This window comes from Mesoplodon bidens (genome assembly GCF_964165515.1).
Source record: "Mesoplodon bidens genome assembly, chromosome: X".
NCBI lineage: Eukaryota > Metazoa > Chordata > Mammalia > Artiodactyla > Ziphiidae > Mesoplodon > Mesoplodon bidens.
In genome coordinates, this window is record NC_138163.1 from 36,953,666 (window position 1) to 36,981,566 (window position 27,901).

Sequence of the window (27,901 nt, forward strand, 5' to 3'; positions counted from 1 at the left end):
GGGAGGCTGGGAGGTGGATAACTAGGATGGGGGGGCCGAGGGGGAGGGAGGAGGGGGGTCTTGCGCAAGCGCACGTCGCTGCTCGGACCGCCAATGCTGCTGCCTCCCGGAGCAGAGGGAGGCAGGAGAGGAGGGAGGGAGAAGAGGGGAAGGGAGGGGGAGGCGGCACTTAGGCTGCAGCTCGCAACCAGAGGCAGTCTCTCTCAGCTCTCGGGAGGGACGGGGAGCGCAGCCGCGGAGTAGGATGCTCTGCGGGGCGCCCTGAGCCTGGGGCGCGTGAAGCAGCTTCGGGGGCCGGGGCCACAGGACAGCTTTCACCATGCATCAGTCCCTGACTCAGCAGCGGTCCAGCGACATGTCCCTGCCGGATTCCATGGGTAAGTCTAGCCGCCCTGCCTAGGGGCGGCGGCGGCAAGGGGTGACTGCGCTGCCCCCTGGACTGCGAGCGCCCCAGCCGCCCCGAGAGCCAGGGAGCGGGAAGCGGGGCGAGGGAAGGGGGTCCGCACGCCCCAGCGTCGGGGTCCCGGACCCGAGCCCCAGGGGAGCGGCCCGGCGGGGGCGGGGACGACGCGCGGAGATGCGAGCGCCCAGCTTGCGTCGGAGTATCCCTGCCCCGGAGTGCGGGTGTGTGCGTGTTTGTGTGCGTGTGCCGACAGTCTTGCAGCCGGTGGTAAATCCCAGCTGTCTGGGGATCAAAACACTTCCCTGCAACCTGCGCCTTCGCTTTCCATTAGACGCTCCCTCTTTGCAAAGTCCCCGTCACTTCTAAGAGCTCACGACTAACGAGAATTAGAAGAAGCAGGGTCCTCGCCCCCTCCCAACTCTGTCGAAGCTGCCCAGAGATTCAGAGCTGCGGTGGGGGGAGGCCTGACTTGCACCTCGCTGATGGGGGGGTTTGCGCAACCCTGGGGGATGGGCGGCGGGGGGTGGGGAGAAGAAAGCGGGGGCTGGCAGGAGGGGAATTCCTGAGGAATCGCTCAAGACAGCCCAGCCCTGCCGTCTGCAGCGGCAGGATCAACATTCCTTGAATTCGATTCCTATTTTGCTCCAAATGCCCGGAGTTGTGCGTGAGTGTGAAAAAAGGGGGGGACGACGAGTGAGAGCGCGAGAAAGAAGGCGAGCGCGAGCCCGCGCGTCTTCTGAAGTCGCGCTTTTCTTCTCAGGGTGGAAGGGAGGGGGAGGGGGGAAACCCACTAGCCTGATTTGGTTCAACACCTTTCCTCATGAAAAGTGGGGGACAGCTGCCTCCAGGCACCAACCTGGCTGCCCCTAGAAGCTGCTTTTTGGTAGTTACAAACAAACACAAACCCCAGTCCCACTCAGCGGTTAGGCGCCTTCCCAAGTACTATGTATGATTTCACTGGGCGGAGAAATGAATTTGGAGCCCAGGAGAGCGGGAGGGGATTGTCAAACCATGATCCCACGTAACCTTAAAATTCGCCTCGGATACACTTTAACCAAATCGAACTCTCTCTTTCCAACATACTTTACATTCTGCAAAATCCCTCCGTCCCGAATTCTTGCCAGACAGTCCGCTCAGGTCTTCTCCGAAGAATTTGCGGCAACATCGAGGGGAGGGGGCGGGGAGGGGGCTGAACCCCCTACGTGAGCTCCCTACTGCCTGCAAAAGACCCCGTCTCAACAGAATTAGTTCACCGGAGGGGCCCCAGAAAGTGTTATCTCCTGGATGGTGGAAAGATCCGTATTTCCAGTGGTTTTGCATATTCAGTATAAGAATTTGCTCTTTTTTTTTATTTTTAAGGGCGTAGTTATTTGCAACGTGGTACAAATGAGGCCAAGGACCCGGGTCCGAATCCAGAACCCAGCAGTACCAGCCCCCCCCACCAGCTCTCTCTCCCCAACACACGCGCGCACACACACACACACGCACACACGCGCACAAGCACACGCACACAGAATGCACTCCTCACCTTGGCCAGCTGTGGCGCCAACGCAGCCCTGGCTCCCCGACGCCAGGCCGGTGCGCGAGGGAGGGCTGGGTGGAAGAGTGCGAGGTTTCGGCCGCGCGCATCCCCGCAGTGGGCCACAACCGCCTGCAAACCCGGCCGCCCGCGCCCGCCCGTTTGCCCGTGCGGGAGTGGGCAGGTTAGGGACCCCGGGCGTAGAGCGTTGCTCCTTGGCACCCTGCTCTGTGGGTTGGGGAACGAGATGAAGAGAGTTCTTCCTTGGGCTCCAAGGGGCCCTCAGCCAATCATGCGTTTCCCGAAAGATCTACGCAACAAGAAGATGAGTGGGCTTCGCCCAGCCCAGACTCGACACTGAGGGGAAAGAATCAGAGATGGCGTATGGACGCGCGAGCCCTCTCCACGCAGCCCGCTTCGTAAAGTGCGCAGACCGAGGGCACTAGCAAATTCCCCAGTCGTGTGGTAACCCTGGGTTTCCAGAGTTTGGACAGGGGAGTCTCCCCGGAGTTCCCTGGCGCTGGTCCTGCACAGCCCAGGCCTGAATCAGCGTCTAGGCTACTTAGGAGCTACTCCCACTTAACTCAGCCCTGGCAACGCCACCTTCCCTTGCATGGGGGGAAGGGAAGTGGAGGTGGGTGGGTTTAGTGTTTCAGCCTCCAAGGGCAGCATTTCGGAGGGGATTCCCTCTACTGGCATGACACAACCGCAGCCAAAACAATAAAATATAAAACACACGGACACACACTGCACCAAGGTGCCTGCACTCTACGCTTGCTGGCTGGCTGGGGCGGAGCAGGCGCGTGGCTGGTAATTTGACTCCGGCGCCCCTTCATCCCCTCCCAGCTACCCCCATCTCCCTTTTGGCAACACCGCCCCCAGGCGCTAAGGCACCTCTACTACAGCGGGGCTCTCCTTCCCTTGCAAATAACATATTTGTGATTCACCGGTGGCCTTGGATGTCTCCGGTCAAAGAATTGCCCAAAGGGGGGATTTCAGCACCTTTAAGGAAATGTTTGGGAGACTGGCAGAGCCTTGAGGCTCTTGTGTGGGCAGCCACCTGTTTCCACCGATGCTCAAGGCTGGGACTTCTGGGACCCTCCCTGTATGGCAAAGCTGACTCAGGTAAGCAAATCCGAATCGGTTCAAAGATCAGCCCGAAGAATTAGCCAGTCAGCAACACAGTGTACAGGACAGGATACTGGGCCTCCCTCCTTGCTGCACTCTGACAGAGATTACACACCCTATAATCAAGGGGTGGAATCAAGAACTAGGTACTAGGTAAAAAAACAAGTGAGCAGAGACAATCATCCTACCCTCTGGCAACCCACACCTTGGTTCCTGTCAGATACATAATCCTGGAACTGGTGGACATCATATGGGTTGTGGACCAGACCCACAATTACAACTGTAATTGTAGCAGTTATAATTAATATACTTACTGAGTGACGTATCTAGGAACTCAGGGACATGAAATAATGAGTGATTAGAGTGAGCCTGATCAAGAAAAACTTCTCGGAGGAGGTGAATTTTGAGAAGGTTTCAGAAGAAGGGAGGGACTCAGATTCAAAGACCGCAGTGCAGGTGGGGCTCTGACCAGGGAGGGGACTCGGAGGAGGGAGAAGCTGTCTGTATTGGGAAGGGTGGAGACAGCAAATAATTGGGCCCTTCTAGAGCACAGCATCCTGGTCGTCACGAATCTGGGGTGGAGGAGGGGCACTGCAGAGAGGGAGGGCTGCAGTAGTTCTGCAGGGAGGCTGCTGGGGGCGGAGGGGGGCAGGCAGTACCAGTGACGGGATTCAGACTCTCCCACTGCTGTTGGTTGCAGGGCTGGTTGTTGTTGTCTAAACAGAGAGATACTGGGCGCCAAGTAGACAGGCTAGTGAGAGCCACTGGGGTTGTGACACTAGTTGGCCAGAAAGCTTTTAGATCTGGGGAGCCCTTGGGTGTACCCTATTTTAAAAAACCAATTCTATGAGCGTAGCCCATATTTATTCTCACAGTTCCCCCCTACAGCCTTTTTGATTAGAAAGGGAGCGATTCGGAGACGTTGACTTTTGTTTATTCAACAAGTATTGACTGCTCACTAGGTATCAGACACTGTGATGGGCACTGTTTTCACATACCTGCTGCTTTATTGAAGTACCTTATGGTGTCTGAGGTTTTTTTGATATGTTGATTTACTAAACAAAATCGGAATAAGATGTTCCTGTGTTTACGGGAACATCTAAGGCAGGCCCCAAATTGTACCCTAATAAGAACGGAACTCTACTTCTCCCTCCTTAAATAGAACAACAGCCAGGAAAATGTCCTAAGTAGACACAAAGATCTGCATTTTGGGAGCCTGGGCCACACCTTTAGAGGACAGGTGCGTCTTGCTCTAAGTAGATGTGACTTTTCAGTCAAATTGACACTAAAGATAAATGGAAGGGGTGATTCTTCACTTTTCAAAGGGATTCACCCTGGAGTTCCTTAAAATGGTCAACTCCCCAAGTGCAGCTAGAAGTAATTTCATTTTACACAATTTTAGTCCTTATAGTGTAAAATAAGGGGTGACTTGGGGGAGGATGTGAGGGGACAGAGAATAGATATTCAACCTAGTGATGGGAGAGTTTTCTTAGGAATTTTATCCCAAACTAATCCTATCTGGAGGCAAGGTCCCTGTGGAGCTGCAGGATCTCTGCCTGGGTTTCTCAACTGACTGGATTTTCAATTCAGGTTCCAAAGCAGGAAAAAAAAAATAGATTTTTCAAATGACACCATGTGGTTTGCTGAGTCACTTTTCTGACCTGGCTCCTGTTCTTTTAAGAGTTAGAGTGATATTTGCAAAGGAGACCCAAGAGCTGTGAATAAGATCAAAAGCCAGTTGGCTGGGAAGGAGCAGGCGAGTGATACCCCGAATTTAGAAAGACTGTATACACACACTCCCCTACATCTAGTCTCTAAGATGACATGTTTGTTTTCCCTGTGAGGTGTTGAGACACTTTTGTGTGCCACAAAGATACCCTTGTTTCCAGAGGTTCCCTCACTCTCTTTGGCCAGTTTGGGGTCGGGGAGGGCTAAGATGGTGTAGAAATGCAGACAGGGGCGGGGGGCGATGTTGGTAAGTTTATGTTAGAGCCCCTCTGTGGAGCCAACTGGCAGATTCACTGAGAACTGGCTATCATCAAATGGACTTAGGGATCCTGGTTTGGAGGCTCATTTAAGGTCCCTCGAAATCTAGAGGAGGGGTAACGAACCTTCAGATAAACAGAAGAAGTAAATCCCGCTCCTCCCCCCGCACCCTTCGCATTCTGTGTCTCCCCGTTCTGCTCCTCGGTTTACCAGCAGTCAGCTCCCCATCTGCATCCCAGATAGCCCTCTCACACAAAGGGCCCTGATATCACAGGTGTCTCCAGCGGTCCCGTTGTTTTTCCCCCTGGAGGCTGGACTCAGGCCCCCCAGGAGAGGAGCCTCGTTTCCCAACTCACTTTACCTCTCCTCCCAAGGTGCGATATGGTGCTTTAGTCTGTGGGTGCCTCCAAACGCTCAAGCCACTTCTACATTTCTATGTAAAATGGTCTTGGAATAGTACCGTATTAGAAATGACCCTGATGAGTCACGGCCCTCACTTTCGAGGCTGACGTCAGGGGAGAGACCGCCAGCCCCTCCCACATCCCTTGGAGCCTTGGGCAGGGACCGCACGGGGAGACGAGACGGATGGTGGGGCTCACCCAGGGTGGCACTCCTGACGCTCTTCTTCCCTCGAGGAGGGGGCATCTGCTGGGGGCTGCAGAGCCAGCCACAGTGCCTCCCTCTCAGCACCATAAGGCCTCCTGGGTCTCCCTGGTTTTCTCGCCTCCCTCCCCCTTCCTTCATCCCCTCTCCCCTCCCTCCCAGTGGTGCAGTCTGGGCGGCTTCAAAGGCAGCTGCTTCCAGAGGCTGCAGCGAGGCCTCCCAGAATGGCGGGGTCCTGCGAGCAGTCCCAAGTGGCCTCTTTAGGCCCATAAATGACAGCCAAGCCACCTGAGTGGGCAACCCTGTCATAAGGCTCCCCACTAGAGAACTGGACTCTCATAGCAAGTCCCCCAGTTGCTTATTTTTATGAGAACTCCTAGGTGTAACTCATCCCTGGTATTTCCTGTTGAGAACCCCCTCCAGAAAAAACGCACGCAGTGTTGAGCAGTGCTTCATTCCTTAGAAAAAAAAATTAAATTCAAAAGCGAGTCTAGATACCATTTTTCTATCTGACTTAATAAGCCTGTTTTCGGAAAAAAAATATTGGTTTGCACTATCATGTCCGATAAGCACTGAGTAGAAGAACGGGTTTCTCATCATTTGTATTTATGTCACCCTCACATAAGCCTAAACGGTGTAAGTTATAATCCTCCCCATCTACCTCCCCCGATACATATCTTTGTGGACTAATGGCCTCCAAACACTTACTTTATTACACACATTTGTTATGTGGCAAATCTTGCCAACACACCATTTTTAAAATTTATACATGAGGTGGCAAATGTCAGAAATAAATGAAAAAAAAAAAAATCCCAGTACCTGGCTTGGTTCTGATATTTACACTGAAAATGAAATTTCATATCTCCAGCTTATGAAAAAACCTTCCTTAGTTGCATATTGGCCTTAAAATATTTTCATTTAATATCTCCACAGTACACTTTCCATCTATCATGTACCTTATAATTTGGCTTAAGAAAGAAACACTTCACTAAGTCGGTATGATACATCTTTTATCGAATGTGTTTACTTTTGTTTTTATGTAACTGGTACAATTTCTTCTGTTGTTTATTTTCAAACTGGAAACATATATATATATATATATTATTGTAAACGTAACACCTGATGACTGCAAAAAACTAAAGCTCCATCTCTTCCCCATAATCCCACTCCCCAGAGATAACCCCAGTTACTAGTTGAAGTAGGAAAGGAAAACCTTCCTAGTGATTTTTTTCTTTAAGTCCATCCCTTCTCCAGCCGAAATGAGCAATTTCAGTTTCTCTGTGTGCTTTCAGGAGCCTTTAATCGGAGGAAACGAAACTCCATCTATGTCACAGTGACTTTGCTTATTGTGTCCGTGTTAATTCTCACGGTGGGCCTCGCCGCAACCACCAGGACCCAGAATGTGACTGTTGGAGGTTACTACCCGGGAGTTATTGTGAGTATCAAAGGCATAGGTAGGTCTCAGTAGCTTGCTGACTACAGACATTTGGTTCTACTCTGATGGTTTTCAATTCTGTTTGAGTTTCTGTGTTTGCTCAGTTTTCCTCTGGGCTGGTTTAGAAGAGCACTGGACTAAGACGCAGAAGCATCCCAGCACCATCCCTAACTAGCAGTGTGATCCTGAGCAAGTCATCTCACTCTTTACTTTAGGACCTCAGTCTTCTGGTCTAGGACATGTTACTAATTAGCAGTGTTAACCTTAGGCTGAGGTCCTTTCCTCTCTGGGCATCTGCTTTCCTATATATATAATAGGGGTCACCTGACCTTACCTGAAATCTGAGGACCCTTGCAGCTTGACAGTCTGTGACGCACAGCACTGATCTCCAAAGTCATCCTGCCCTCCTCTCAGGAAAAATATGTGGAATGTTTACTCCTCAAATATGTGTATTTATTCATTTATAAATTATATGCATATTCATAAAACATACAAAAATGGAAGTTCAAAAATTAGATTAAAATGAAATACACTTTAATTTTTAATATCTTCATACTAACACTAACTAAAATTTCAAGGAATGGTATGCACTTCGCATGAAATCTCATTAAAGATAGTGGCTGTAAGTCGTTATTTCAAATAGCTTACTAGATAATTTTGACTATTTTGTGCTTTCTTCTCAGATATGAACAGATTGTCATGAGCATCATTGTTTTTTTTAATGTGATCTCACAGTGTGGCTGACAAAGAGTTCCAAGGGTCAGCTCTGTCATTCTCTCACTGTGTTACATTATTAGGGTCATCTTCAACTCATGCTTTATCAACAGGAGTCTTTCCAAACTCCTTGTCCATTTTCTTGGGACTAGTTTAGTGAAGACTAGATAAGACTATCCGGGCACACGTAAACTGCCCCACCACCAACCCTTTGCTGCTTGGAACCTGCCCTCCTCCAGAACGATAGCTCTCGCCTTGTCACCTGACATTCACACCGAGGGAGGGCGCCAGTGACAGTCTGTTCGTTGAATATTTGTAACGCGTAATTTCTTTCTAATTCTTTTAGATAAACAAAAAATAGGAAACAAGAGTTCAAATCGTTTCTTTCCATACTTCAGTGGATTGTTTTACCCATCCCCGGGCTGCATGCAATCCACTCTGGAAAGCGCTGAACTCTTTGCATACAAAACCTCATTTTATATCAAATCATCATGTTGTATATGAAATGAAATGAAATATATACCATTTTATTTGCCAATTATACCTCAATATAATTGAGGAAAAAAGAAAAGAAAAAGAAAACCGAACAAAAACCTCATTTGGATCTACACACACTGCTACTGAACCCTAAAACCTAACTCTAGAGGTTGGATCGTATTTTGAATATCAACTAAATGACTTCCCAATTGTAACTGCTAGAGAGCGGGAAGGAAGGTTAAGATGGGTTTTTGTTGTTGTTTACAGTTTAGGTTATCAGGGAGGGCAGACGGCTTTCTTGCTGTTGTTTTGTTTCTTTCCTTTTTTACCCTTTTTTTGGAGTGGGGGGTGTTGGAAAGAGAAGCAAAGAAAGGGGAAGGGATTAAAGATGGATGCCTTTGACAAACCAGCGCTGTGAGTGACCAAGCCTGACGCCTGTTGCCTAGGTCACCGATTCCGCAGTCAGCCTTCTCAATAGCCCTAGCGGAGCCGGGGCCTGACACTGGGGCCCAGCTAGCTGCTGAAGGCCGCCCGCCCTTCCCGGGAAGTTCCTTCGCAGCTCTTGAGCCGAGCTGAGGGCAGGTGTCCCACAGACACCGTCTGGTGCCCTCTGCTAAGCATGTGATGTGAGAACTCACCCGGTCCACTTCCTGTGGTGAGGCAAGAAAACCAGTCATCAGCAGAATTGGGTTTTATTTTTAAACACGAGGGGTGGGGGACCAAGGAAGGGGGGGTAAGATTGCATTTTGGTGGCTTGGGAAAGCAATTTATAGGGTCTGCGTGACTTCGTGGGCTTCAGGTAGCTGCATTTAGTAAAAGGTTTCTGACTGATGAGCAAATGCTCAAGCCAAGATTCAGACTCTTCCTGTGTGAGAGGAAGGTATTTTCCATGTCATTTAAGAGTAGCAACTACTATTCATGAACGGTGCTTCTGAACCTTCTCTGTAGAATATCTGCCTGTGGGTGGCTGGGTTGGAATACATTAACAAAGGAAGGAGGGCGCGTGATTGTTGTTATTGGAGTACCTGACGTTCAGCTAGCACTGGAAGTTGAAGCAGTGGGGGCGTGTGTCTGTGCGTGTGCGTCTGGCTAAGAGCTAATACGGAAATGTTAATAGGAGAGCCAGCCCTAGCAGTGTGCCCTATGGTTTAACCTTAATTTTTTTGCTTTTATAGTTCCTGTAGATTGTTTCTTTAAAATGGGTTTTAATTATAGAAAGTGAAGGGGGGAAGACTGCAGATTGAAGAGCAGAAAAATCCATTTGAGTTGATAGGTCAGATCATGTTATAACAAATACAATAAACAACTCATACCTCTGAAACAATAAATGCCTGAGAATCCAGATTTATCCGGGACTGGGGTGCTTTCACTAATTGAATAGTTTGGTTATTAGAGAGGTATTATATAAACTCTAAGCCAGTGGTTTCTCCACCTTGGTGTGTATTTTAATAAACACCCCAGGGGAGTCTAATTCAGGTGGATCGGCAACCACCTGGAGAACTAAAACACAATAAACAAAGTATGCTTGCAATAAAACCAGAATGAGCAAAATGTGGCATTTTCAGATTCCACACTATCAAATTGGTCAGTTTGAATATAAAGACCATTGTATAGATTTGTGGGAAAATGTCAGGTTATTTGGAACTCTGCTGTTTTAGGACTCTGGTTACATGTGTACATGAGAATTTATAATTTTAAAACAAACAAATTAGGGAGCAGTTACTAGATTTAAAGATGACTTAAAGACTACTTACCATACAATTCATTTAAATATTGAGATCTCAGACACTGAAAAATATAATCGTGTTTGCGTAACTCTAAGTCATGCAAAACTTTTCTGAGCAATCTTTATTTTGCCAAACGAGATGCCCTTGTACAGTGAGGTGCATTGTGATAGGGTGTTAGCTACTCTACCTGAGCTAGAATGTGGTATCATCATCCTAAGACATGTATGCAACAGGCATCTTTAAAGATGTGCTCACCTGTACAGGCTTAAATGTAAAATTAAAAAAAAATTAAAACCGACACAGAAAGACAAACTGGCTTAGGATTTTTACTGTCCTCGAATGTTCAAGACATAGTCCATTCCAGAAGAGTTCCAGTGAGTTTTCTACTCTGGAGGCCTAAAAAATACCAAGAGCCTCGGTTGTATGAAGATGGAAAAGGCAGGGGAGAGAGCCAGCTCCTTCTCCATGGCTCTCTAACCTTACATCCAGGAGAACAAGGCCTCTACATGTGTTTCCCATGCAACCCACAAGATGGAGTTGGCCACCTGATCAGTGCTGAAAGCCTTTCACTCTAGAACCTTCTCCACCAGCTGTTATACTGCTAGGGCCCACACCAGCCTGGGTTTTCTTTCAGGAAAGAAACCAGGAGCTTCTGTCCCCTCTCCCAGGCGGGGGAAGGGGGGGTGTCCAGTTAATTGAAAATTATATCAGAGTTGCCATGGGGTAGTAGGAGGCAGAGACAACAGGGATCATTCAGAACAGTCAATAGGCCAGAAACCTTCTCTAGGCCAGCGTGGCTTCAGCTTCACATGTGAAGACTCTTGATAAATCCAACAAAGTTTTGACTAACTTGAATGTTCAGGAAATAGAAGGAGGTCTGGATAGTGGGATTTTGTGGTTTATTGTGAATTAGGCAGAAATTTTTTCTACCTCTTGTTGAAAATGTTTCTAAAATATAAGATCATTCTAAGATAAAGTTCCTAGCTTAGTAAGTACATTTCAGAGATGACACTTGAGTCTTGATTTGCTAGATAAGACTAACCTTCATTGGCTTCCTGTTGCCTCCTTAGCATTGTCATTCAAAGCTCTCTGAAGATGCCCTTGGCCTGGTCTCCCATACCTTTCTTTTACCAAAATTGTCAATTCACAGTCCCCTGAACATGACTTGGGCTGGAACGTCCTCCCTGTGCTCTCTCTCTCTGTTTATCCAAATGCTCTGTCCTATTCCAACTTAAAGACACAGCTGGGACATTTCTCAGCTACTGGGATCCACAGTGGTGTCTACCATCTTTGAACTCCCTACCATAGATTCCTTCCACTCATAGTTCTTGGGAAACAGTCACATTCTGCTTTCTGGGATGTTGGGCTATATTCTCATTTAGCTTTGTTTATACAGGTCCACAATCCCTTATCTGAACCCTTGGGTGAGATGTGTTTGCAAATTTAGACTGTTTTGTTTTGTTTTTAATTTCAGAAAGATAATAGACTGCATATATCATGTATTATCTAACATCCCAGTGGGGTCTTGAGATACACCCCATAATCAAGCACCTTCATCTTTCTACAATAAACTGTGAATTTTTACACTAAGTGGATAAACATTATAAAATAACCTCACATCAGTTCAAGGTCAGGTTTTGCCACCAAGTTAGTTACCAAAAACCCTTTTAGTTTTAAGAGCTTTGTTGATTTCAGGATTACAGAAAGGGATTGAAGACCCATTATCTAATTACAGCTCCTCGAGGCTGAGTCTCGTTGGTCTTGGTATCATACCCCACCCCGCTTCCTGGCCTCCAGATCACAGGTCTAGCACAGTGCCTGCCACAGAGTAGATGTCCAATTAATACCTGTTGAATGATTAATCCATTTGCACCTCAGTCCCAGTGGATGGGAATAGGCATAGATTATAAGGTGCAGCCTAAAAAGAGCTCTTGAATCTGAGTTCTAATGATTTGCCTTTTTTTCTTCTACAAGTGGAGGGCAGCCAAAACAAAGCAAACTGGTTATTTGTTCAGGTAATGGGGAGTCAAGATGGAGTTCCAAAGGTCTGAACATTCCATGATTCCGGGCAGTTCTCGAGCAAGGACCACAGAGCTTACCTTTCTGAGGCCTCAGGAGAGCAAACAGTTGATTAGAAGCAGCTGCCCATTTTCAGGAAATTCTGTTGATTTTTCCTTCTTTACTTTCACCCCCTCAGCTCTTCCTCAAATAGGACTTCTCACTCCATCCTTAGAGGGAACTTCTTCCCTGGGGGGCAGCGGTGAAGGTCACTATTCTGCTAACACTGGCCACAAATACAGCAAAGTGTGGCTGGAAGAACACCAGCTGTTAGGGGATCTGAGGGCTCGTCCTGGCCCTGCCGTGAACTTGCTGTAAGAGGGGATGAGTCCATACAATTCTCTAGGCCTCCATTTTGCTATCTATCAAATGGGAATGATATGAGCTCCACCGAACTCCCTAACATGACTGTGACCAAGGTGGAGGGCAAGCGCTTCTTTAAATTCAAATGCTCTTCAAATGTAAGGTAGTTTTAGTGATACTGGTGAGTTAGTTCATAAACCTGTCATCCAGATGAATGAATTCTTCCAGCCAGGACTCAGTTGATATTAGTTCCCCACCTGGTGGACTCTACCTGTCTTTGACCCCATTTATCCCCTCTGTGAGATCTGAGAACGACCATGTATATGTATTTAGCAGCCTACCTTATGCAGGTCACGCTATGTACATACCTTATCTCATTTAATCCTCACAGCAGTCCTGTGTGGTCAGGACCATCATGATTCCCATTTAATAGATGAGGAAACCGACGCACAGAGTGGCTAAAGAACTAGCCCAAGGTCACACAGTTTATAAGTAGCAGAGCCAAGGATATAATACAAAATGAATTATTCTCTGCTCCTTCAGCACTTTGTTTCTACCGCGCCTGTGGTCCTTAAGCCACAGTCTGTCTCTCCCTCACTAGACTATGCACTCCTGCAGGGTAGGAGCCACGTCATCTTATTTATCTCCCAAAGTACTCAGTGAGTGTTAGAAAATGGAACGAGTTGGAGTGGAATAGAAACGGAATGGAAGGAAAGGGGAGGGAACTGGATGAAGTAACTGGTTGGCCTGGGATTTCCAGTCCCAGAGCACCTTGTCTTTCCAGCCAATTCCATCAGGCTTCAGGCCACCTCTTCCGGTCACTGCCACCAGAGAGTTATTTGAGAGTGTCAGGAAGAGCGAGTGTCTTTGCTTCCCGTCTTAAGGCAAAGACTGCTGTTGAGGCTCAGAAGAGCATTCAGTGAGTATCTGTGGAAACTGATGAACCGCTCAGTGAAAGGACTGATTTTCCATGTAAGAAACTGCCCTCTGACTTTCTTTCAGTCTCCACAAATGGCCCAGAGTGTCATAAGCACAGGCTATTGATGGAATTCTTCCTGAAAAATAAAAGCTGTGCAACATATTGGGAGGGGAGATAAGACAGAATACGAAACTCTTATGAAATAGAGCAAATAATGATAGGATTTGCCAGCTCAAATCAGGTTAGAGCTGCCCCAAAGTTAAGTGTCTTTAAAAATAGTAATAATAATCAGTACTTACCGTGTGCCAGGCCCTGTGCAAAGTTCTTTGACTGTATTGTCCTGGCTAATCCTTACAAAAATCCTATAAGACAGCTACTACTATGGTCCCCATTTTCCAGAGAAGGAAACTGAGGTTTAGAGAGGTCAGTCAGTTTGTTCAAGTCGCACAGCCACAAGTGGAAGAGCTGGGGTTAGAAGCCAGGCTAGTCTGATGACCAGGTTTTAATCACTATACTTCATCACAACACATTTTAATTACATTTCAAATAAGACCAGGTGGGAGACAGGCACAGTTTAACCATTGAGTGAGGATGTTCTCAGTAGAGTCTTGGACGGCATGGGTTACACCTTTATGCTCTTCAGCTTCTATTTCTCAAGAGGGGTTGCTGGCTGAGTGGCCCTGCAGAATGAGTCCTTGGAAATTTGTATTCATTCCCTCCCTTCATTCTCTTTCATGCTTGGGTTTCTGAGGCAAGCACCCAGTCCCCCTACACTGCCCCACCAGGCTCCTGCCCAGCCCTTGGGTCCATTAGATTTCCAAGACTTGGTGTAAGGCTTGGGGGGCTCAGACTGAAAGATATGTCCCTGTGAGCCAAGGTAAGGCGGCAGATGGAAAGCCAGATCCTTAGTGAGGCTCAAGAGAAATGTAACCACATTGCTGGACTTGTGTTAAGATTTATTGGTCCATTCCCACCACTTTTTACTTCTTCCATTTCACCCCTGACAGCAGCCATCGGTTGGTGATCATTTTCAGCTGAGAATGGCAGACTCAATCCACTAATGGCAGAACTGAGAGCAAAGTGGAATCTGCTACCCCGAGCCATCATCCCAGCCGCTTAGACAGGGAAATTGTTTTTCAGGGTTTTACACTGCCATTTCTATTCACCCTTTAATGAATGCTTTCTGTCCATAAATGAAGCAGAGATGGAAGAAGAGGTGAATAAGTGCTAACATAAATTGCAGTGGGTCAACCACAAATACAGGCTTTCAAAAAAAATAGTTCTTTTTTTTTTAAGTCTAGGTTAAGGTGCTTGCTGATTTCTAAAGTACTTCCTGGGTTTGATTAGCGTGACTGATGCATCAAAAGTCGCTATTTCAAACCTTTATTTTGTAATTCGTGCATCAGGATAGAAGGTCTCGTTTCAAAGAAAAGATAAAGATCAGAATATAGTGCGTGCTTTTCACCATTATCCGTCTCTTACTGACTCACCAGTCACATGCTAGGTAATGGATATTGAAATCGAAATAAGCAGGCTCTGAGAAGCTATGGTTGACTTTTACTTTTAGCTTCTGGGCACACGAGTTTCTTTTTAGGTGTGATTCATATCTACGAGGAAAAATTGACAAATGGTGGGAGAAATACTTTTCTTACTCATACTGTATTTGTGTGAGTAACAGCTGCACGGGTTTAGCATCTGTACCCCGGGTATTTTCTGTTATCCTGAATTGTATCCCAGGGGTGGAACGACCATGCAGCCAGGCTAACCATCTTCCCACGTGCTATCTGTGCCATGTTGCTTTGCAGCTCGGCTTTGGATCATTCCTTGGAATCATCGGATCAAACCTCGTGGAGAACAAACGGCAGATGGTAAGTTTTCATCGCTATAGAATCAAATTCTTCATCTGAAAAAGCTCAACATTTCTGTGGATAAGTGACACATTTCTTAAGGTTGCCCAAATTGGGCCACAAAAGAAACAGCTACTTTACTTTTCTCCTAAGCCTCCGGGGAACTTGTTTTAAAGTGACCCTGTGGTATGGGACTTGTTCTCACCCTGCCTGATGTTCCCTCAGTGGCCCAGCAAGTCTCCTTAAGTCACAGGGATGACTGGATCTTGCCTTTTGCTTTTCTCCTCATTCGCAAAGGAGTGCGCCAGCCTATCCAGTCAGGCCAATTGTCCTCGCATCGGATGCCTTTGCTTCTTTGATTCCTGCTGCTGCAGGCCTGGCTCACTGGCGACCCTCACACCTTCCTCTCTGATGCATAATCTTGGAGAGGAGTTTTCGCAGAGGGTTCCTGCCTTTTAGGAGATTCCAATCTAAGGGAGTTTAATTAACAGAACAAATATATTTAGGGCGCAAGAAGACGAAATGAAATTATGAAGCCAACCTCAAGTATTCCCATTACCCATACATAGTTCAAAGCTAAGTATGTGTAAGGTTGAGAGGAAGGGTACGCATATAACAGGAGGTAAAACTCACAAAGTTCTATGTCTGAATGGGGGCCCGCAAGGGCAGACTGTTGTATTTTCCTGCTTCAGTCTGAGAAGTCTTCCTAGAGGGCAAGAGAAGATGGTACAGACCGAATTGCAAGCATATTGCAGTTTTATGGGCTTGTAAATCAAGATGCCTGGTGAGTGGTCAGATGGTGGACTGATTAGGCTTCCCCGTACAAGTCACTGTGGCATCTAGACTGATGCTAGGGTCTATTTAACAGCAAGTTTAATCAGATAACGTAATAGCTCCCGGGACAGGGAACTCTAACCGTGTGTTCTCCCCCCAGCAATGTAGGGAATCACCCTCAGGGGGGTTCTAATAGTTCTCTGCTTCCATTTCACCTGGGCTCTCCGCTGCCAGTTGTGTTTGCACTTTGGGTTTAAATTATTCAAAATGACAGGGGAGTTCTAATTGTAGAGCTGATCATAGCATAGCTGATAATGCCAATTTCATGACGTCTTTCATCCATTATTTACCAACTCTCTGTAGTGCTGTGAAGTGAGATTTATGGGGCGAGGTTTCTGAACAACTCCCAAAGGAGATCAGTATTACCTTCTAGCCTGTGAGATGGGAGGACCTTAGGGTGGCCTTGACTTTGATTTCCTCCTTCTCCCTGGGGAGCAGCTTAATGCCATGCTATTTCTCTACTTTACCCCCCAAACACCTCAAAGAGGGTGTTTTGAGGGTCAACACGGGCAGATGGTGGGCTTAGGCAGTACCTATCCCTGCCCCTGGTTACGCCTCGAAACACCTACCCCCACGTTGGGTTGTAGTATCGCCCTTGTAATGGAAGACAAATTACTAGGAAAATTTCTGTTATCTAACGCGATCAGAGAATAGGGCAGTCTGGTTCCAGCAAACATTTCTCTTACTTGAATTTTTTCGTATGTACCACACAGAGTTGATCAATTTCAGAGACTTCAACCCTTGTAAAATGTCTTTGACACCTAAGCCATAATAAGTTGAGTGTTCTCTTTCTTCAGTGATGCAGGGCCATGTAGGGTTGTGCGGGGCCTCAGAATCATCCCTTCTTCATCATTGCCCACCATGAGGGGTTGGGAAGAACACTAGACTAGGAATTGGTGGGCACAGGCTCTTCCATAGACTGGATAGTGACCTTGGACACACCACTTCCCCTCTCTGAGCCTCCAATTCCACAATAAATAAAGTTAGGGGGTGGGACTTCATGATGTGAAAGGTCCAACATTTTTCTGAGTCTGAGAATGGAAGAGACATGCAGTCTAATTCCTCAGCCTCCTCTTCCTTGGGCGCTCATAGACTCCTGGAGTGAATTTCTTAGCTTGCTCTGAAAATGTAAGAAGTGCTTCAATGGCCCCTTCTCCGCGTCCCCCTCCCCCACTCCCACTCGTGCTGCGTGACTGAAAAGGGCATTCACGCTTCACATGGGCTGGCAGGCCAGAGTTGTGCTTTGGCTGGCGGTGTCTTGGGGATCGCCTTGTCTCCAGAAGCAGCGATAGTGGAAGGCTAACAGACACTTTTGCGTTGTCCCCCACCCCTACTCCCACAGCTGGTGGCTTCCATCGTCTTTATCAGCTTTGGTGTGATTGCAGCTTTTTGTTGTGCCATAGTCGACGGGGTCTTCGCTGCCAGACACATTGTGAGTATTTTTAGTCCTGGGTTAAAGTAAATGGGCAATACAACAAGGCTTCATTGAGTGTGTGTGTGCTGGGTGTGTTCTAAGGGCTGTGAGGGGTACAGGAGAGGGAGGTGACATTACCGGCCTCAAGGAGGTGACGTCCAAATGAGGACATACCTGGACACACATGGGCATCTAGAGAAATTGGTCTAAGCTGGACATATAAACTCTAAGTGCCCAAGAGGTTTACCTTGGATCAGAGCAGGCTTCCCAGTGGTGGAGGGGTTGGAGCTAAGCCTTTGTTGACATGTGGGTGACATTTGGAAAAGTCAGAGACAAGGGCCAGGGGACTGGCTTGGAATTGGTGTTGGGAGTGAGCAGGTAGGGAGAGAGCCGCAGGAAGCCACATGATTTCCTGAGAGCCTTGGAGGTGGCAGTAGCTGACCTCCCCCACCTCCAACAGTGACAAGAGCAGCCCATGAGCACAGACACCTTTTCTAGGATACCTGAACTTCGCTGTCTTCATGGTTGGAGAGGAGTGATGTGATTGGGATCCGGAGGAAGCCCCGGAGCTGGAAGTCTCCAAAATGAGCCCAGTCCTGGAGTAGAGGCACCAAAATGCTTCCTGTTCTGGAGAAGCTGTGCCTCGAGTAAGGCTACTTTACTCCTGAAACCCAAAGCTGTGCTCCTTCTTGGAGAAGCCTAGGATTCGGGTCCTTCCCACAGGGTTCCCTGCAGGAGCCCTCAGCCCTCGGACGACGCTTTCCATCTCTTACGGTTCCAGATATCTGGCCTAGGGCCGCCTTCTCCACTGGGCTCAGTAGACAACAGTGCCTATGAGCCACGGGCTTTCAGTGTCCCAGAAAAATATGATCATTTCTTTTCAAATCGGAAGAAAAATAATGAACTTTTAGGCCAAAAAAAAATGTTTTCACACATAATAGAAATTTGTCTTTATACCAATGCAGTCATAAGATATAATCAAAATAAATGAAATATCATTTTCAACAATTTTTAATGGAGGAAGCTGTCCACAAAAGGCAAAAGTCCCAGGGAGGTCATAGTATAGCCCTGATCTGGCCCACAAACCCAAATCGAGAGCGAGCCAAGCAGCTTACTGAGCTCCCACAAAAACCTCAGATACTCATTGTTTCCCCCAAGTGAACCAACATTGAAAATGAAAACATCCTATGAACTAGTTGGAATTATATGTTTTCTAAAACAATTGAATTAGAGAAAAATTGTATTATCAGAATATTGTGTGGATCCATCATATTTTATTCCATTTCAGTCATTGGCTAATAGTGCAGGTCATCCTGAGGGAGTGTCCTGGGTGTGGATGGATCTGGGAAAGGATGACTTGCAACATTATTATTTCAATCCCTTCTTGCTCTTGGACTCTCCTCCTAGACATAAGAGTCAGTCCCTCATTTGCCAAGATTAGTGGAATTCCTATGGTCAGTGCTGGCATGTCAGGAGATAATTACTGGGCAGGGGGAAAAGTATGGGATGGAAGAGAGAAGCTTTTTGCCCAGTTTTCTTTTGGGGTCAGGAATATGTCAGCCCCTATATCAGACTCATTCCTTTTGAGTTTAGCTGAGAGAGCCATCTTTTTCTTCATCTTTTTCTCTTTGAAAAGACAAGTGACACAACAGGAGCTTGTAACAACATCCACTATCCTACCACCCTAACATTGCAATTCTATTGCATATGCAATTTTTGCATATTACCCTCTGAGTATATACCTATTTTTGTAGCATGCTTGTAGACAATCATAGTATGTGTGCTATTTTGTTTCAACGGGCGCCATCTTAATAACAATAATTCCTTGTTTTTGTGTAGTGAATTTAGTGCTTCAATGTGCCTTAACATCTATTATCTCATTTGAGACCCACAGCAATCCTGTGAGATATGTAGGGCAGGTGTTATTATCCCCATTTGACAAGCACTCTTCACTCTGAGGCAGTCTCCATGGCAACATAGGCCTAGTGGCCAAGAAGCCTGCAGTAGATTTTCATGGCATCATGAGCTAAAATGGCTTCCTCCTTTTCCCTCCTCCTCCCACTCCTAATGTTTTTTTTTAAACATGTTTATTGAGATATAGTTCACGTCCCACCCATATAATTTACCCATCTGAAGTATATAATTCAGTGGCTTTTAGTACATCCACAGGTATGTGCAAACTATCACGTCAGTTCTAGAAGATTTTTGTCATCCTCCAAACAACCCCATACCCTTTAGCTATCACTTCCCTATTCCCCCTGCTCCCCCAAGTCCTAGGCAACCACTAATCTACTTTCTTTATAGATTTCCCTATATTAATTAACATTTCCTGTTAATGGCATCATATAATATGTAGTCTTTTGCAACCTGACTTTTTTTACTTAGTATAACGTTTTCCAGATTTATCCATATTGCAGCATGTATCATTGCTTCCTTTCTTTTTATGGTCTAATAATATTCCATTGTATTGATATACCACATTTTGGTTATCCATTCACAAGCTGATGGACATTTGGGTTATTTCCACCTCTTGGCTGTTATCAATAATGCTGCTATAAACATTTGTGCTCAAGTTTCTATGTGCACATATGTTTTCATTTCCTTTGAGTATATACCTGATTGGAAGTACTGGGTCATATGGTAACTAAGTTTAACCGTTTGATGAACTGCCAATTTTCCAAAGTGGCTGCACCGTTTTACATTCGCACTGGAAGTATCTGAGTGTGCCAGTCTCTGCACATCCTTGCCAACTCCCGTTATTATCCGACTTTTAAATTCTAGCCATCCTAGTAGGTATGAAGTGGTTTCTCACTGTGGTTTTGATTTGCATTTCCCTGACTCCTAAACTCCTAAAGGTTTTGATCACTGACCTCAGCCAAAGGCAATGGGAGAAAAATCCAAATTATATTTACTGGAAGTTTCTTCCAGCTTCTGAGTCTAGGCCCTCTGTACCTCCTGCCGTTAGTGGCTTGCAGTAGAACATTTGATTCGGGAGGTTGGGGTAAGGCTGGATGAGTCTTTGAGAACACCTTTTTGCCTACACTGTTCCTGTCCTAAGACATCTGCCGGTCCTCACAGTTTTGAGGGAGAAGGCTTTATTAATCTATGGTGACGTCTGTTGGCCAGTTTAAATGAAAGGCACATTTGGACCCCAGCACCGCTCGGGTGGGTTAGAGCCAGCCTTTCCTGTTCTTGGGGCCCTTTAACCTCCTGGTGCCCTGTCCTTTGGCTTGGGGGCATATGTGCTTCCCCTTAAGACCTACCTCCCGACCCCCCTCTAAACGTGTCTCATTCCTTCTCTCTCGTCTCCAGTTTCCTTCCTTTCCCCTCCCCGAATATAGCAATTAACTAGCTGGGAAAATCCCTTTCCCTCCTCCTGCCACAGTCTCTCCTCTTCCACGTGGATGTGATAGTAACCTGGTTGCCTCTCAGGGTTAACCTGAGACGGTGTGAAATAATGGGTGTGAACGTGCCCTGAGCACACTGACACTCAACAGAAAGCAGTCTCGTGGCCAGCCCTCCACTCCGGAGTTGCTAGCCCTTCGGATGTAAAAGGCTGCGCGGCTAAGTGGCCGTTTCTTACCTGCCATTCACATGGGTTTGTTCCTCCCCTGGGGCCTCAGGGCACAAGAGCAGCCAGAGGCACCATATGGGCGACCATCACACACACACGTCTGTCTTCATTTAGGCAGTCGGTGGCTGAATGCTCTTTGGAGAACCAGGAGGTCAGGAGGGCTACGACCAGCACATCAAGCCTCCCCTTCGGCAGGATGATGATGACTTCTGCCATTGCCCAAACTCGGAAAATAAACCCTGCTGGCAGTGACCATAAGAACCCTCATTCCTTTCCAGCCTGACTCCAGGCTGAGCCCACAGGGCAGTGTACTTTCAGAACACGGAGCGGTCAGGACATTCATGTAGAAGCAGCTGATGGAAGGTCCTAGGTCCTTGACGGGGCAGCAGGCAGGGAGGCAAGGAGGCACTTGGGTGTCAGGTACAGGAGATGCTCAATCACATGTGTGGGGAAAAGCAGCCACCAGGATTATTGAAAACGGTGAGAGAAGTGGGTTTAGGGGGAAGGAGGGGCAATAGATAAACTCCCTCTGCCAAGGTGCTTTTGGCCGAGTTCCAAAGGTCAGTTTGCATAAACTGCTTGTCCTGTGCTAACCTGCTTTTGGTCAAAGCCCCCTACCAGTCAGGGGATGTTTAGCGTCCCCCGGAAAGTGGGCAGCATCCCCTGACTGACAGTTTCCAGGTAGCACTGGATTGCATCTGTCTGTTCTACCCCAGCAGGGTTAGTCAACTGTCCTTGAGCCCCATGTTAGTTTTCTGGGCTTCAGTGGTATTTTTGGAGTTCACTGTCTTTAATCTGTGTAGTTGAGTGAAAATGGCTCATCGTTCAGTTGAGTTAAAATCGACAGCAGGCTCCATGGCTACCCATCCCCCTGGGGCTTGCTTCCTGAGCTCTTCCTTCTGAAAAAGCTGTGGCAATGACAGCAGGGTGTACGTGTCAGCCAGCCCTGGTCCTGTCCCCAGGTGATAATGAATCCTCATTGTTGGAGCTGGCCTCCCTCCGATTGGGAGGGTGATGTTGCAATAACTTGGAGTTTTGACTTTTGTTCCCTGGGGACTCTTTGCAAAGAGACAAAGACTAGAAATAAAAGAAAACCAGAGTGGAAATTTCAAGAAACCCACTTCTCAGTCAATTTCCTAATTTCTCATTAACCAAGTGGCCCAATAGAAAGCGGTTATTAGAACATTTGTATCTGATCCTCACATTCTCAGGCTCCCTAGATGGGCAGCTTTCAGAAATCACCCCAACCCACCACCTGCTCTGTGTGTGTGTGTGTGTGTGTGTGTGTGTGTGTGTGTTCGTTCAAATCTTTTATTATCAATCAGAGCAATTGCTGCTCTATTTTCCAGAGCCAAAACCCATTTGGTTTGGTGTTTCTGTTTCCAGGATCTGAAACCACTCTATGCTAACCGGTGCCACTATGTGCCCAAGACATCCCAGAAGGAAGCTGAGGAGGTAAGAGCCAGAAGGAGGCTGCACGTCTTACCTTTGGGGAAAGTCTCCTGTTCTGCCTGGAACCCCCTTTCTTTTACTCTTTTTCCCGGGCCTACAGCTTGCTACAAGGTATGTTTAGTTGACTTGTTCAGTGGGTCAGAGCACAGTGCTAATGGGGCCCTGGTCATAGGTTAGAGCCTCATGAGGCCTAATCAGATTTACTTTGTTCTGTGGCCACAGGCTGCCCCTCTGACCCCAGCAGGCAGCCTCTCAGTGTGTGGCTTTGATCCCGAGAGGGACAGATGAAGAGTACAGAGGCCACAGGGTAGGTCCCTCCCCTATGTCTGTGGGTGATGGTTCAGCTGCCTGGATTTGATGTCCAGCTGGAAGAAAAGTGGGAGCCCCACCAAGGCAGCAGGCCTGGACCGGGGAGGCAGAGTCTGAGTCCCACATATGGGAGGGGTCAGGAAGCCCAGTGAGGGTCACTGAGAAGCCTGGTCCACTTTGAGGCTCTGGGGAGGCCTGGGCTGGCGGCCTGGCCCCTGTCATGACACGCCCGGAGGCCAGTCTGTTGATGCTTGAGTGGACACGTGAGGGTGTGTCTCTCCTGCCCCGCATGGCTCTCCTTGGGTTCCCTGTTGCCTCACACAGAAGCAGAGGCAGTGGGCGGTGAGGTGAAGCTCGGCTCCAGGTCATTTTTGGAGAGCTTTCATTTCAGCTCACATTCACCTCTCTCCAATCCAGAGAGCCCTTTAATATAAAACTCCACCATGTGTTTCTAGCAACCTCGACCATTTGGTTCTCTATTAACTTCAAACTGAAAGTCAATGCCCCCCCGCCCCTGAGAATAGTTAGAAAAATGGTAAACTTGTGACTGTTAGAAAAAGTTGGCAAGTGGATATAAAATGGTGACTGCATTGCATAACTTCAGGGGAAGCTGTTTTCCTTAACATACAGTGTGAACAGTGCCATCCGCTTGCCCCATTTTCCTTCCCCAATCACCAGTTTACCATTTTTCTAACTATTCTCGGGTTCGAAGGGAGTAGAAAGATGTATGTGCCAACAGCTTATCAGAAAGCCACGAGCTTTTGGATGAAGGACCCAATATAGAAAAAAGTGCGCGTTTACCACCAATATTCTCTATAACACAGTGAAACAAATTTACAAGCACTTCATTGCATCCATATGGGGCAGGGGAGAGCCTGGAAGATTTCTCACAAATAAGAGACGATAAATGGAAGTTAATTTTTACATTTTTTTGGCAAACGCGAGATGTGTAAAATGTCATTGCTATTCTCTGGATTTCATTGTGTTCTCATTCTCGTGTTAACTTGGTGACTGTAAAAATGTTAATAATGACTTCCATAGGTTCACTTGTAACCCTGGTCCCCCTAACCCTATTTTTCCTATATAAGGTCATAAGTTCCTCAACCAAAAATTCTCCTTCCGCGAGGGTTATGAGGAACCTTACCCAGGCAGCTCGAGAGGTACTACTGTACTTCAGAGTGCATGTGATGGCCCCTCTGTCTCCCTTCCCATCTGGTCCCCTTTCCCCCATACCCTGATTTCCCGCCCCTTGTATCCTCATTTCCTACCATCCATTTGTCCTTCTGTCCGTCCTTCCATCCGTCCTTCCTCCTCTCCATCTCCACCCGTCAGGGATGGGGCCCCTGAGGGCTGTGGCTGAGGCTGCACGTGAGCCCAGCTCCACAGTGACTTGCCTCACACACGAGTTCAGCCAGCCACCTGCCCAGCCCCATCCTGCCCATGCATTGGTGTGTTCATTTCACAGCCATCCTTACCGTCTCCATCAGTCACTAACTCACAGTGCCAATCCCAGAGGGTCCCGCCTCCCATCCAGTGCCAGCTCACCTCCTCACTGTGGTGTGTCCCCAGGTGAACTGCCCTCACCTCAGCCGTGGATTCTGCACACCTCGCATCCGGGGCAACACCTGCTTCTGCTGTGACCTCTACAACTGCGGCAAGTGAGTGCCGAGCCCCTGATGGTTTGACCACAGTGGGCACGAGCAGGGCTAGGGTGGGGGAAGGGCGCACGGCAGGGATCAGAGGAGCAGAAGACATTGGTCTTCAAAGGATTTCAGCTGACATGCATTACCTGCCTTCTCTGTGCCAGGCATCATGCTAGGTGCTGTCAAGTATCTGATCTCATTTAATTCTTACCTATGATGTATGTAGAATTATTATCCCCATTTTACAGATGATAAGACTGAGGCTCAGAGGAAACAGACAGCTAGTTCAAGGTGACACAGAGTTCGAAAATGGCAGAGGTAGGGTTCACACTCAGTTCTGTCTAAGTCCAAGTTCAACAACATTCAACAAATAGCCTGACTCTGTTCCAGATGCTAGAGATTCAGCAGCAAACAAAACAAAATTCCTTGCCCTCACAGAACTTAGATTTTGGTGCTAGTTCTGCTACAACCACTCTGGAGCTCTGCCCTTCAATTGTTAAAACATCATTTATTCTCTTTGAAGACATATTTAGGTGCCAGGAATACAGAGTCCTGCAGAGAAATTCGCAGACTAGCAGGGATGACCGACCTGTGAGCCACTGATTGCAGTCTAGTGTGAGAAGTGTGGTGCGGATCTGGGGATGTACAGGAGACCCTCTCTATGCAAATGACTGGAAGTCAGAGTCGCTGGGGGCAAAGGGGGGGCGTGTCAAGGAGGAGGGGATGTGGGAGCTGAGACTCAAAGGATAAGGAGGGAGTTAGGAAACAAACCCAAGTGGGGTGGAGGTGGGGAGGGTCTTCCCAGAAGTTGTGGGGGAGGTGAGGGCAGAGCGCTGGTCACAGGTCAGATCATGGAGGGCTCACTGGCCATAAGAATGCCTCTGGACTTGACCCTGTGAGCAACTGGGAGCCATTGAAGGGTATAGCATGGAAGATGGATTTGAGTGGTTGGAGACTGGAGGCTACTAGGGGGCCACTGCAAGATTCCAGGCCAAAGGGAACGGAGCCTAGATTAAGTTGGTTTGGGGATGGTGGGAAGCAAGGAGTACTTTTAAAAGCAATTTAGAAGGTGGAATAGGAATGCGTGAGCAGGTGATGCAGAGCATAAGTAAATGGCCCTGTACGGGGTGTGTCAGCCAGTGCCTGCCATGCACGTATTTTCTTTCAGCTCTCCGTGCAGGGGTGCTGAGGAGGGGGAGGGTGGAAGGGAGGGAGGAGTTGGCAGAAGGGGCCCGGATGGAGCTAGGTCCAAAGGGGTCAGCTGGACACACCCCTCCTCACTCACACTCCCTACTCATGGTTTTGGGGGGCCAGTTTCTCCGGTTTGAGGATTAAAGACCTGACAGACCAGAGGCAGTGAGTGGGCGGGGAGGAGAAGGGGGACTCACGCCAGCCCTTTTACTTTCTTTGCTAGCAACGGTCTCATTTCGGTCTCATTTCGTTAAAAGGTTTGGCAGTGGAGGAAGAGAAACTTAAAGACTCAAATGAGGTTCGGGGATTATCTGGGAGATTCAATTATTCATGTTGTAATAATAACTAACACTTGTAAAGGAGTTCCCTCCTTAGCGGTGATGGAGAGCTGGCTATAATTGTACTTCCTGAGCCCATCCTTCCAAAAATGATCAAAGGAATGTAAAATAGGTCCTAGGGGAATTGGGGTTAGTTTGCTAGCTTTCCTCTTGCCTCCCCTTGTCCATCCCCCTCCCCCTGCTCAGTCCTCCCCCCTATTTTTACCCCTTCCCTCCTTCTGACACCCTGTCCTCTGGCCAGCTCTCCTCTCCCCTCTCCTTTCCCTTTCCGTTCTGAGATCCCAGGAGGAGAGAGGAGGCCCGCTGAGAGGGCTGAGAAGTGATTCCTTATGGGCACACCTTTCTCTCCACAATTAGGTGTGTTTCTGAAAAAGGTCTGAATAAACTAAATCCTACTTTAAATTCCATTTAGCTGAGCCCTTAGGTGAATTTTTTTTAAAGTGGAGACTCAAGCCCAATTTATCTTCCTGTCAATCTGAACTTCATAATAACTGACTTTCTTAAAGCAAGTCGTGCCAGGATCGTCTTCAAGGCCCTAAAGGAACTTTATGAGGAGCTCTGCTAAACTCTGAGCTCCCTAAAGGCAGCGAACACAACACAACTTCATCTTATCTTTATCCTCAGGCCCCAGCACAGGACCAGGCTTGAATGAAAGACCTGATGACAGGGGAGTGACATGTGTTGAAAAGGATCAAAAAGGAACACCCTTTTCCCCAGGAAAATAAACTATTGGACCAGACAACTAAGAGGGTTCATGGGGACACTGCCCCTAACAACCTTTGAGCTGGAAACGCTGTTCACCTACCTGATGCCTGGGGACCAGCCTCAGGCGGCGATCGAGGCCTTGCCCAGGTCTGTAGCGTTGAGATTCCAAGGGCAAAGCCACTAGAAAAGCACTTACTGAGCTTTTCATCAGGCAACAGTCCCATGCGGTCAGAAAGCAAGGCCGTGAGACTTAAGAGGTGATGATCCTACAATAGAAGGAAAAGATTTTCCTTGACCCGAGACTTTTTCCAGCCAGCTCGAAGGAGACCTAATCTCCAGGCCTAAATATAGCTAGCTGCAAGCATTCTGAGGCTCGGAGACTTTAATTTTGCCGAATGTGTATTTTTTTTCCTCACACGAAGCCTATTTTTAATCAATTGCCAGCTCCTCTAGTCCATTTCCTGGAAAGGAGGCCAAGAAAAAAAAAAAGTGGGAACAAAAACATCAGGCAGTCATTTGTACAGCGCTACGGAAACAGAGTTTCTGCTGTCCCCTCGAAGCCACAGACCTTCTTTGACGTCAGGGGCAGCGAGGTTTTAATACCAAACATAGATGATTCCATTTCACCCTGTGCAGGAAGGTGGTTTCTCTAGGACACAGCTCTGCAGTAGCTGCCTTTCAGCCTTCACTCAGCTTTGGAGAGGTCAAGTCAATATCACTGGTTTTCAGTGTGTAACCTAAAGGAAGCGAAAGGAAATGGGCGTGGTTTGTGAACTGCTGCAGCTGGTGATGAATAAAATGAAAGATGATAGCTCACTTTCATCCATTCCTCCCTTTGCCAAACTTTTATTGAGCTCCTACTGTGTGCCAGGGACTGTTCTAGAAGGATAGATATCCTTAAAATAACATTTTGCCCTTAAGGAACTCAATTTACCAGGGGGATTATGGGGAGGGGGGTTTAGACTGATACACAGAATACACGCAGTGAGAGAAAGGTGCACAGAGGCTGCCCATAGCTGCTGCCTGTCCACCAAGAGTTGGTGAATAGTTCCAGGCCCTTATCGAAGAGCAGAAGGATGCCCTTTGGCTTTATCCAAGATCTGTTGCCTCCTACTCTGTTGAATGGGGACTGAAACACAGAGAGGTTATGTTTCTCCAGGCACACCCAGCAAGTTGGGAGCAAGGTGGTAAAAGCCCACACTGGGTAATCAATCTTATGATCAATGCAATGATCCGTCTTTGAACTCAGTTACTCATTCACCAAGTATCTATTGATGACCCATAACATTTCTACCACCCAGCTAGGAGGCAGTGAGGGAGAC

At 47.5% G+C, this 27,901-nt stretch overlaps 1 protein-coding gene across 2 annotated transcripts in view; it reads left to right on the forward strand.

Moving 5' to 3' along the window:
• The first annotated feature begins 201 nt into the window (after positions 1-201).
• The window catches only part of TMEM255A (transmembrane protein 255A), a 46,665-nt gene continuing 18,965 nt past the window's right edge, over positions 202-27,901 (forward strand). For both annotated transcript variants that reach the window (XM_081222597.1, XM_081222598.1), the window contains exons 1-6: positions 202-377; positions 6,932-7,074; positions 15,078-15,140; positions 17,296-17,385; positions 22,328-22,396; positions 24,272-24,360. In XM_081222597.1, the coding sequence (XP_081078723.1) occupies positions 320-377; positions 6,932-7,074; positions 15,078-15,140; positions 17,296-17,385; positions 22,328-22,396; positions 24,272-24,360 (512 nt within the window). In that variant the 5' untranslated portion in view covers positions 202-319. The remainder of the gene's footprint in view (positions 378-6,931; positions 7,075-15,077; positions 15,141-17,295; positions 17,386-22,327; positions 22,397-24,271; positions 24,361-27,901) is intronic.